Source organism: Pipistrellus hanaki (assembly GCF_964339955.1).
Source record: "Pipistrellus hanaki genome assembly, chromosome: 5".
NCBI lineage: Eukaryota > Metazoa > Chordata > Mammalia > Chiroptera > Vespertilionidae > Pipistrellus > Pipistrellus hanaki.
The window spans coordinates 23,824,907-23,837,626 of NC_140507.1; the positions used below are offsets into that span (position 1 = coordinate 23,824,907).

At 41.8% G+C, this 12,720-nt stretch overlaps 1 protein-coding gene across 3 annotated transcripts in view; it reads left to right on the forward strand.

Annotated features, from left to right (window-relative positions):
- NR3C1 (nuclear receptor subfamily 3 group C member 1) overlaps positions 1-12,720 on the forward strand; it is a 99,363-nt gene that overhangs the window by 62,738 nt on the left and 23,905 nt on the right. For 2 of the 3 annotated variants that reach the window (XM_084884983.1, XM_084884982.1), the window contains exon 3: positions 8,526-8,692. In XM_084884983.1, the coding sequence (XP_084741109.1) occupies positions 8,526-8,692 (167 nt within the window). The remainder of the gene's footprint in view (positions 1-8,525; positions 8,693-12,720) is intronic. The other variant, XM_084884984.1, reaches the window with a different exon arrangement.

Below are 12,720 nucleotides of genomic sequence, written 5' to 3' on the forward strand. Positions count from 1 at the left end.
GGTAAATGGGATTGTTTTTTTCATTTCTCTTTCTATGAGTTTATTGTTGGTGTATAAAAAGGCCATTTTTGTATCCTGCTACATTGCCAAATTTATTTATTAGGTCTAGTAGTTTTTTATGGAGTCTTTGGGGTTTTATATGTATAATATCATGTCATCTGCAAATAAGGATAGTTTTACTTCTTTTCCAATTTGGATGCCTTTTATTTTTTCTTGTCTGATCACTATGGCCAGTACTTCTATATCAAACAGGAGTGGTGAAAGTGGGCATCCTTATCTTCCCTTTTTTGGTTCAGCTGCGGTGCTATTCTCTAGGTACTGCATACATAGTGAGATGTATGTAAGAAGACAGTAAGTATGCCATTGTATCAAACCTGTTCTTGCCTTCTTTGAAGATGCCACATGCATAATTAGTACCACCAAATCAGTGATCCTTCAGCTAATTTAGGCATAAAAGGACATTCAGAAATATCATTGCCTGGTGTGTATAGCTGAACATTTACCTTTCTCCTAATGAGAAAAGCTAAGAAAAGTGCAGCTGACTTTAATGTGTAAAAACCACCATTTAGGATTAGCACTAGAGGGAAGAATAAAGTTAAATTATTGACTCAAGTTAATCACTATGGCTGTATAGTTTCTGGCCTCAGCTCTGTTTTGAAACTCTTTTTTTTTTTTTTTTTTTTATTTGTCTCGATTCAAATAGTATTTAGAGCTGCCTTAGGGCAGTTGCTCAATTTTCAAAGATAGTTCAGAAGGTTTTTAAAATGTTTCTGATTCTTGTTAAATTTTTTCCTCTGCTTCTTATTGCTTTATAGCTTTGTGGCAAGTTCTTAACCCCTCAACACTACTGACTTTGCAGCTGAGTAATTCTTTGCTGGTGGTGGTGGTGGAGGGTGTCCTGTACAGTGTTGGATGTTTAGCAGCACCCTAGCCTCTTCACCAGATGCAGTAGAATTTCCCTAGTTTTGGCAACCAATAACATTTCCAGCCTGGAGACCAAAATTGCTCCCAGACAAGAACTACTGCTTTATGGTATTGGGACAAAACTGGTAAATCAATGAGAACATATGTAATTCCGTTTGTAGTTGGTAAAAAATTAACCCAGTTGTAGCAGCTTTATTTCCAAATTTTCCCTCATGTTAATTAATATTTGTTCTCTGAGGTGATAATATGGTTTTTCTTTTTCCCCCAAATGGATTTATTGCATTTCATTGAAAAGCTGTTGATTAAATTTACTTAAATTGAAGGGTCAGGGTTTGTAATAGTTTAGCATCTCTGTTCCTTTCTCTCTGGGGAAAGCCTCTAACTTAGTGAGCAATATGTATCATTCTGCCAGGTACACTACAGTCCCCATTAGATATCGGGCGATTGAGATTTAGAGAGATTAAAAGGTCACCAAGCTCCTACAATGCAGTTAGGTAATGAATTCTAGCTTGCTGATGCATCCTCACTATTTTCTATGATAGCGATTCTCAGTATGTGGTCCATGGATCCCAGGGAGCCTCCAAGGTCTTCTCACAATGATTTTCATGATAGTCCATAGTTTTCATTTGCCATGTTCATTTTGCTGATATTTGCAAGAATAGTACCACAATAATGATGAGTAAAACTACTCGCATCTTAGGGTACAGTAGTCACTACATTCACTGCCATGCATTCATGTTTGTTTTTACAAGAAAACCTGTTCCTATTAACCCTGTTCCTTGTGGAAGCAAAATACGAATTCTATTAAATATCTACCCTTGAGAAGGTGTCTTTTAAAAAGCCTCTGTGTGACAAAATGGGCAGGTGCAGAACACACTGAGCTGCGTGTAGCATCTGATGGCTGTCTCAGAGGAAAGCATGTGTTAAGATGAAGTTGTGAGCTGAATAAGCCCCTTGTTCATGGTTCTCCATGTACCAGCTACGATTCTCAGCCTTGTTTACTTGGCATGTTTTCTCAAAAATGACTGAAGTGAGCTTATCACTTCAAGGAAGACAACTGACAGTATTTGTTACCAGTTGATAAAAATTAGAACTTCTAAACAGAATTTAGAACTTTGGATGACACAACTGCCACTGTGAGCTTAACAAATGTGACTCCTTTATACTGTGTTGTAATGAACTATGCCAACACTTGGAAGGTCTGCATAACTCAGGGAACCAATGTTTTCCAAATGACTAATGTGTGACAGGACATAATCACACATGGGTTAAAAGATCCTTTCAAAGTGCAAGACAGACCAATGGATTTTAATGTAACAGACAAGAAGTTTGCTAATATGGTTTCAGATTCCAGATTGAAACACCTTTACAAAACGACATTGTCGAATTTTGGTGTAATATAAACACTATATATATACAATTACCTGAACTTAAACTTTTGAAGGGACCATTAACCTAGGGTGCTTCAAGAAGTGAAGGAGGGGAAGGGTGAAAGAGAAAAAAGAAGTTAATGGGGAAGAGGGGTGTTGAGGAGAGAGAATTGTTTGATTGATCATCAAGTGTATGCCCAATATTCTACATGGGTGTGAATATATCATCCACACAAAAATTCCTACAATGGTAGTAATAAGGAAACAGACTCAGGAGTTGATCAGCTAGCCACTGTTGCCCAGGAGCTAGAATGTGAAACCAGATTTGTCTGTACATGTAGCTGATTATCTTCCTAGCAATGTATGACACAAGAGGTAGCTAAAACATATTCTGCTACTCCTACCTAGATCTGTTTCATTTCGGGATTGCATTTCATGCATGACATGGCTTCCTTATAAGATATGGCCACTCAGGTGCCAGGAAGTATGTGCTTAAGAAAGGGTGTAATTTGCCTGAACATTTTACATGCTTCTCAAGGTGTATGATTAATTTTTATAATCTATCCATGACTGTCCATCAGTGATCCTCCTTCCATCGGTTGCTTTTCTTGCAAAAGAGTTAAATAGGAAAACCCAGTTTTGTACATCTTTTTGTTCTCATAACCTTAGTAGCCTTAGGAATTACATTGGTGTCCATTCTGAATGGGAAACTGCCTTTAAGTGTTCACCTGAAATAAAGCATTTTGCTCACATAATTCTTCACTTAGAAGAAAGGACCCTGGACGTAGTCAGTTTCTAACAGAACCTCAGCATCTCCAGAATGTTTGGCATCACTATAAACACACATTGGATATTCTAGCTTTTCATGTAAAGAGAGTGAAATATGAACTCATATCCTGAGGTGCTTTTTATCTCTTTCTGCCATGTATCATTTTTAAAATGGCGATTCCATATGGTTTTCCTTTGAGTTCTCACCATTTTGTTGTATCCTAGCCCTTTTAGCAATATTGCAGGGTCACATTTGCAATTGAATACCATTGCAAAGTCATCCATTTTCCCAATGATGTTCTTTATAGGCCATCATGGTCCTCATATTTGTGTGACAAAAACTGATTTTTCTCCACTGATGTCTGTGGTATACTTGGAAAACAGTTCTTATCTGATGTTGCCCAGAATGACCACCTGAAGGGATGCCAAGAGCCTGACTTAAGTTCCAGATTTTTAGCTGCAGTTCTACCGTGTTTCCCCGAAAATAAGACATCCTCTGAAGATAAGACCTAGCGCATGGAAAGATAAGACATCCCCTGAAAATAAGACCTAGCGCAACTTCGGGAGAAAAAATTAATATAAGGCACTGTCTTATTTTCAGGGAAACAGGGTCCTAATCCATTTTTCTTTTAGTTTTAACTTTTCCTTGTGTCATCTGTTGCTTCACAGTGCAGTGGCCTGAACACTTGCAGGTGCTCTAATGTATAAGTGACAATTTGGGAATGCTGTGCTAGGTTTTAGACTTAAAACTACTTTCCACTTATATAATCCTATATAGTTAAGAGGTAATATGCAAACTGACCATCACACCCTCACACAAGATGGCCACCTCATGATGCCTGGCAGGGAGGGGGGGCAGTTGGGGGCAATTGGGCCAGCAGCGGAGCAGTTAGGCACAATCAGGCTGGCAGGCAGAAGCAGTTAGGGGCAATCAGTCAGGCAAGCAGGTAGCAGTTGGGAGCCAGTAGCCCCAGATAGTGAGAGGGACATCCCAGGTTGGAAAGGATGCAGGTTGGGCTGATGGACCCTCTCCCCCTCTCTGCCAGTGCCTAAATTTCATGCACCGGGCCTCTAGTACTTATATCTTTGCTGAAGATAAAAGAATGAACATTTATCGAGTGCTAGCTAGATGTTGGAACTGTGTGCTTGACATTCTACATATTCTGTTTTCCTAACACACACACACTGTCCTTCCCAGTTTACACATGAGGAAACTGAGGCTCAACCTTTTTAAGTGGGAGAGCTGGAATTGAGACATGGCAGTGTAATCCCAGAAGGCTCCCTCATCAACCTCCTGATTTGACATGACCTCATCAAAGGCTATGGCATATTTTTCACCAGGTTGTTGAGAGAAAAGGTGAAATTCTATTCAGAAAGTGTTTTAAAACTATAAAGTACTACAAATACTTTAAAAATTTTAAGTAAAAAAAAAATTAAATACATATATGTAATTATTACATATCAGAATTAACATTTCAAATATTTAAATATCACACTTATTTTCTATAAACTAAATACACAAACAACTGGTTGGTCCCTAAAAATAGATGTCAGATGACAGAGACTAGCTGGGCAGGAAGAGGGGCATCTTCAGAGCAGAAGCCGACATTTTTGCTTCCCTGACACACTGCTCCAGTCTCTCACTCTCAAGCCTTCCAACTTCTCTGGGAAACTCGGCTCAGAGCAGCTTCTCTGCATTAGTCACGAGTTTCTATTAATCAAGGGTGGCTCCTGCCAGACCTACGGCTGAGTCCTTTTAGGTTATTTTCTTTCATTGTAGGCTTTCAATATGCCCTCAGTCCATTCCCAGCGCTAGCAGAGAATCAATGCCTTGTGATAGGAAAGCATCCAGAAATTATTCACAGTAGTCAGAGAACATGTGAAACACCGGGGCGTATTCCCAAAATTGGTGTGATGGTAATGCTGTCTTGTTGACCAAGCCTCTTAGACAAACAAGGGTTAGCAAGGTGCAATGAGCTTCGTGTGAGGACAGATTTTCGGGGGAGGTTTAGAGGCCCAGTGACATAAGGTGATGTTTATAAAACAATTGTCATTCTATAATTACCTTTTAATTTTTATTCCTAAAACAGAACAAAGATGTTATTTCATAAATATAATTTCTAACTTTGTTGATAAGCAAAACAATTTAGTTTGCTCTGAGTTTGTGCATATTTGTAATTGAGATTTAATATACTGAGTCCTCAGTGTCATCCGTAATTTCTGTGGCATTAAGCAAAATAATGTAACAAAACAATATTGAATGGAACAATATTGTTTGAGGACATACTGTACTATTATTGGCTATAGTTATAAAAGATAGCAATGGGACAGCTAACAGGATAAGCAAATTAAAATTTTAGAAAGGAGTAATGGTATACTAATGAATTTTCTTATATAGTTGATAAATAATCTACTTTAATATCTATTGTTCCAAAATCAACAGATTGCTGCCATTCACAGTTTTGAAAAACATAACTAGAAAAGTAATGGGAAGTTTCCAGAAACTCTTTTTAGAGACTTTTTAGTTACAGAAAGTTACATGCTTAGAAACTCTTTTGAGTTATACCATGCAATATATAATAATACAATAACTTTGGTTCTAAAGTTAGCATATATGATGAAAATTACTTAGGAAGATGAAACATTAGAAAGCATTGTGTGATCTATTATGAAGTATTTCATAGTTAATTTTTTCTTCAGCATTAAAAGGATTGCTGGAGTGGGGGTCCCTCAGCCCAGCCTGCCCCCTCTCACAGTCTGGGAGCCCTCAGGGGTGGGAGGCAACCTGGCGATCAGGGGAAGGTGATATCCCCATCACACCTCTGCTGCTGCCACTGCAGGCAGCACAAGCCTCGGCTGGTCCTGGTTACCTGAGCCTCAGGCGGCCCTGGGTAGCTGGGCAATCGCCATCCAAGGCTTGCCTGCACTTCAGGCCAGCCTTGGGTGGATGGGAAGCTGCCATCCGAGGCTTGCCTGTGCCTCAGGCTGGCCATGGGTGGCTGGGGGTTGAGGAAACTGGGGACTCCAGAAGCAGGCACCCGGCCTTGCTGCATGTCTGCCACCCCGGCGGGGTTGAGGGGACTGGGAGTCGCCATCTTTTGAGGGCATGGCAGTCAATTAGTATATTCCCTCCTTATTGGCTGTGTGTGCTACCACCTTTGTGATGGTTTGAGGGCCAATTAGCATATTCCCTCTTTTATTAGATAGTATGTGGCAGTGTTAAGAATGGTGAGTACAGGTGAAAAGTATATATCCATTGTACAATTCTTTAATAGGAAAATAATGTTTACCTTTAAAAACCTGTGCCCACTGTGGTGAAAAATCTGCAAAATGAAAATTGATGCCCAGTACAAAAAGCAGATTCCCATTTTCCACCTTCTTCTCCAGGGCATCTCTTCATTGAGGGGCGAGGGCAGAATGGTCCTTAGTGTGAAAGCCTAGTGCTTTTTCCAGTCGTTCACTGCAATCCAGACAAGAAAGTTATAGAAAGGAATGTTTCTGTATCAATCTCTTCTAAGTCCTAAAAAACTATAAAAAGTTTTATAAAAAAATTTTGACTCAAGTGGAGGCTATGAGAATTATGTAACATGGTTGAATGAACAGAGATGCCTGTCCAAGATAATAAACTTAGAGAGAAAAAAAATATGTCCTAGCAATTAAAGAGGTAAGAGGAATCTTTGGGGAAGTGATAGACATACACTCTCTCTCAATCACAGTGTTAGCTTTACAATTGTCTATTTAACAAAACTCATCAACTGTATACTTATAAACGGTGAAAATTATTGCACGTAAATGGGAACTTAAAAAAGACGATTATAAATATGAACAAATCCTAAGCAACTAAACATTATAATTTCTAAGTGAAGCACAACTACTTAAGGAATACTTTTATTTTTTATTTTTTTTTAAATCAATCTTTATTGTTCATATTATTACAAAGGTTCCTCATTTCTTCCTCCCTCCACCAGGTTCCCACCCCACCCTCTGCCCCCTCCCCATCCCCCATTGTCCTCATCCATAGGTGCACAGTTTATGTTCAGTCTCTTCCTCCCTCCCTTTCCCCGATAGTAAATCCCTTTTCAGATAGTAAATCTGTTACTTAGCATTTTCTCATATCAATAATACCTCCACATGCCCAATGATACACTTCACACAAAAGACATTTTCAAATAGGTCAACCAGCCTCATCCAGGCCCCACCCAAGGCACTCACAGATCAACACCCCAGCGCTATACTAACTCAACACATCCAGATCTAAGCCTTCATCACTTGATTCAGCAGACCCTCAAGTTCCCGCAAAAGTTTCCAGCCATGTCTGAGAGGCAGCCGTGGGCAGGTACAGGCGAGGAGCAAGCTGTTTCGGGCCTGGCTGCTCCGGGCCTGGCCTCTGTTGCTCTGGTTCGTTCCACAACCAGCTGCTCCGGGTCTGCTGCTCTGGTTCGTTCCACAACTGCCGCTCCCGACCTAGTTGCTCTGGACTTGGCTGTTGCTGCTACAGGCCTGGCCACACCCGACCCGGCTGCTCTGGGACCGGTTGCTCCGGTCCCGGCCGCTCCGGGCCTGGCCGCTCCCAGCCTGTCAGCTGCTGCTCCGGGCCTGGCTGCTCCCAGCCTGGCAGCCACTGCTCCTGGCCTGGCCGCACCAGACCCGGCTGCTCCGGGCCTGGCCGCTCCCAGCCTGGCAGCTGCTGCTCTGGGCCTGGCCGCTCCCAGCCTGGCAGCCGCTGCTCCTGGCCTGGCCGCACCAGACCTGGCTGCTCCGGGCCTGGCCGCTCCCAGCCTGGCAGCTGCTGCTCCGGGCCTGGCCGCTCCCAGCCTGGCAGCCGCTGCTCCTGGCCTGGCCGCACCAGACCCGGCTGCTCCGGGCCTGGCCGCTCCCAGCCTGGCAGCTGCTGCTCCGGGCCTGGCCGCTCCCAGCCTGGCAGCCACTGCTCCTGGCCTGGCCGCACCAGACCCGGCTGCTCCGGGCCTGGCCGCTCCCAGCCTGGCAGCTGCTGCTCCAGGCCTGGCCGCACCAGACCCGGCTGCTCCGGGCCTGGCCGCTCCCAGCCTGGCAGCCGCTGCTCCTGGCCTGGCCGCACCAGACCCGGCTGCTCCGGGCCTGGCCGCTCCCAGCCTGGCAGCTGCTGCTCCGGGCCTGGCCGCTCCCAGCCTGGCAGCCGCTGCTCCGGGCCTGGCCGCTCCCAGCCTGGCAGCCGCTGCTCCGGGCCTGGCCGCTCCCAGAACTTAAGGAATACTTTTAAATAATGAACTCATTCTTAATTTTGTATTAAAGAACAAAATAATTATTTGAATATGTTTCAGTTGGTAAGATATTGTGATGTTTGCTAGTATGTGAAGCCACAGTTCAGTATGAACATGCTTGCTGGGGAGGGAGAAGCTGAGAGAACTGTGTTTTGATGTGTGGATCTTTTTTTTACAGTCATGACAACTAAATCCTAATGCTGCTTTCTTCTTTCTTTAGCCCGGGCATGAGACCAGATGTCAGCTCTCCTCCTGCATCCAGCTCAGCAGCATCAGGGCCACCTCCCAAACTCTGCCTTGTGTGCTCTGACGAAGCTTCAGGATGTCACTATGGGGTCCTGACCTGTGGGAGCTGCAAAGTCTTCTTCAAAAGAGCAGTGGAAGGTAGTGTGTGTTTTGAAGAGTTTTTATTTTTCCTCTACTTGGTTCTTATTTCTCAGAGTGGATTTTGAAATTTCTGTAAAAGGCAAAGCTCTTTAAGGCTTTGTAAAGAGGGGAGAGGTAATGGCTGCTAGGTTTCTAGGGGGAAAGAGACATTTTAAAAAGCAACATAAAACAGAATCAGAATAGAAAAGTATAAACTGAAGGGAGGATGCTTGGCCAGAGAACAGAAAGTAACTTTAAGAAAGTGGTATCAGCCCTAGGTGATTTGGCTTAGTGGATAGAGCATCATGACTGCAGACTGCCGGGACTGGTTTGGCTCAGTGGATAGAGCGTCGGCTTGGGGACGATTCCGGTGAAGGGCATGTACCTTGGTTTCGGGCATATCCCCAGTAGGGGGTGTGCAAGAGGGTCCTGGGTTCGATTCTGGTGAAGGGCATGTACCTTGGTTTCGGGCATATCCCCAGTAGGGGGTGTGCAAGAGGCAGCTGGTCGATGACTCTCTCTCATCGATGTTTTTAACTCTATCTCTCTCCCTTCCTTTCTGTATAAAATCAATAAAATATATTAAAAAAAAAAAAAAAAAAAAAAAAAAAAAAAAAAAAAAAAAAAGACTGCAGACTGTAGGGTCCCAGGTTCAATTCTGATCAAGGGCACATGTCCAGGTTGTGGGTTAGATTCCCAGTTGGGGGCATGCAGGAGGCAGCCAATCAGTGATTCTCTCTCATCATTGATGTTTCTCTCTCCCCCTCTTCTCTCTAAAAGCAGTAAAAATATATATTTTTTTAAAAAGTGTTATATGAAACGATGGGGTTGGATTTGGGCAGCAACAATACTCACTGTATTAGATCATGGGCTTTAATTTTGATCAATAAACTGTTTTTAAAGTCACCAACTATTTCAGTCTGGCAAAAATAAGTGACAGTGAGAAATGGGGGAGGGGGAGGTTGGAGGGAAAGGTATTTTGCTTTTGGGCCAGGGCACTGTGCTGAGTGATATAAAATACAACATAAGACCTGACCCCTGCTGTCGTGATATGTCACAGTCTACTGGCAACGAAAGGTGAGCAAACAAGGCACGGAGATTACAGTACACAGGAGCAAATGGTAAAGTGCCGAGGAGTCAGAAAAGGCCTTGATTTCACTGTACAAACATGACATTAACATAAACTTTACCTTGTAATAGACTCAGCTTGCTGACAAGGACAATAGCATCAGTTCTTTAAAGGAGGGGAAATTCCTTCTATAGCAAATTATTGTTAGAAATCATTTTCTAATATTAACAGTGAATCCTCCTGTGAAATATGCAATTAAGTCATCTGTGTGGCCTGAGTAGATTACCTAAAGATTACTCTGGTTGTATTAATTTTATTTAAATTCTTTATTGTTTAAAACAGTGGTCGGCAAACTCATTAGTCAACAGAGCCAATTATCAACAGTACAAGGATTGGAATCTCTTTTGAGAGCCTGATTTTTTTAAACTTCTTCTAATACCACTTCTTCAAAATAGACTCTCTTAGGCTGTGGTATTTTGTGGGAGAGCCGCAGTTTGCCGACCATGGGTTTAAAGTATTACATACATCTCCTTCCCACTTTTCCTCACTGATCTCTCCCCAGCCGCTCACACCCCAGCACATGCCCTCATGCCCCTACTGCCTGTGTCCATTGGTTATGCTCATATACATCCATAAAGTCCTTTGGTTGATCTCTTACCCATCACCCCACCCCCACCCCCACCACCTCTTCTGTCTGCCTCCTGAGGTTTGACAGTCTGTTCAATGTTTCTCTGTCTCTGGCTCTATTTTTGTTCATCAGTTCATTATATTCCACAAATGAGTGAGATTATGTGATATTTATCTTTCTCTGACTGACTTATTCCGCTTAACACAATGCTCTCCAGGTCCATCCATGCTGTTGCAAATGGTAAGAGTTCCTTCTTTGTTACAGCAGCATAGTATTCCATTGTGTAGATGTATCACCATTTTTTAATCCACTCATCTGCTAATGGACACTTAGGCTGTTTCCAAATTTCAGCTATTGTAAAGTGTGCTGCTATAAACATAGGGGTGCATATATCATTTCTGATTGTTACTTCTGATTTCTTCGGATATACTCCTTGAAGTGGGATCACTGGATCAAATTGGAGTTCCATTTTTAGTTTTTTGATGAAATGCCATACTGTTCTCCTCAGTAGCTGCACTAGTCTGCATTCCCACCAGCAGTGCACGAGGGTTTCTTTTTCTCCACATCCTCACCAGCATTTGTCATTCGTTGATTTGTTGATGATAGCCATTCTGACAGGTGTGAGATGGTACTGCATTGTTGTTTTGATTTGCATCTCTCAGATGATTAGTGACTTTGAGCATGTTTTCATATGTCTCTTGGCCTTCTGTATGTCCTCTTTCACAAAGTGTCTATTTAGGTCCTTTGCCCATTTTTTGATTGGATTTGTTATCTTCCTTTTGTTAAGTTGTATAAGTTTCCTATAAATTTTGGAGATTGAACCCTTACTGGAGATAACATTGGCAAACATGTTCTCCAATGCAGTGGGCTTTCTTATTGCTTTGTTGTGGTTCTATTAATTTTTATTCATTCACAGTATGAGAAGGATTTGGCTAGAGTTGTGTTTGCATCCTTAGGAAATAGATGAGTCAGTTTCTTTTCTTTGGACTACTTTTTAATTCATTAGCCAACTATAAAATTGCTTGTTATCCCACTTAGAGCACACGGGTGCAGGTTTTCACCTGTTCAATAATTCCCAACTGTTGAGTAAAGTTGTGACTAAAGCCCACTCCTGCTTAGAGCAGTGCTTCTAACAAAGTAGATCTTATTTACCACAAACCCAAGAGAAGGAAGCAGCTTCTTGTCCACAATTTACTTTACTCATCACTTTCTTACCTGGTGAATTATCCATAACATAAATGCAGTGATAACCATACTACAGTATTGCTGTGCATAAATAATATTGACCGGTTGATTTCTGAAAGTGAAATTTAGAATGAGACATTGAAAAAAACATGGTATTTAAAAAAATAGTTTTCATTCTCCATTTTAACTATTCTTTAAAACAGGGCTGCAGATTTAAATGCCTGCAGGGACCAAGTATGTCATTCTGGAAAAATATAACTTGGGGAAGGTGGGCAGTTATTGCCATTAGAAAGTAAGGGCATGCCCTAGGTAAAAGCATTCAAATGCAATTTAAAAAGAAAAGAAAGCTAAATATACTTCTCAAATAAAACATTACTCCAAGCTATTTGCTCTTTGGTCTTAATCCCTGCTTTAGAATTAAATTCTTATACTTGTTTTTAGGTAAAATTTAATATCAGCTCTACTGTTTCAAATATTTATCATTTAAATATTTCAGTTAAGTGTGATGTCTAGATTGCATGATTAACAGGAAAAAGCTTAAATGTGGATGGTTGAGTAAATCCTTTCCTTGGATTTTAATGTTCTCCAAGGCCCCTTTAAGCTCTACAATTATGCAATCCTTAGACAACCTCTCTAGACACTATAAAAATGTTTTAAGGTAGATACATATTTTGGAGCACTTTTTAAAAACTCTGAAGATATAGCTTGTACGATTTGCATTATACTTAGTTCTTCATTTATAACACCTGCCACAAATGATGAGTATTACCCTAAATCAGCATATTATAGTAACTGCCAAACATTTAACTGTCGATGGGGTTGCTGTCCTCTGAAGGCTCCTGCCACCCATTAGCATTGCTTTTGGCAGAAGCTTCAGTTCCCCACTGTGTGGGCTCCTCCAGCCTGCTGTCAGCTGGCATCCCCCAAATCAAACGATCCAGAAGAGAGAGTGACCAACATGGAACCAATGTCTTCACAGCTTAATGCTGTCACTTTTGCCATGTTTTTATTGGTTACACAGACCAATCCTGGCAGAGTATGGGAAGGGACTGCACAGAGACCATTGGGGGTCATGTTGGAGGCTGACTACCACACCTGCCACAAATAGAAACTAGAATCACTTGCCAAAAATAGGTTTTAACCACAAAAATAAATACGATGCAAACA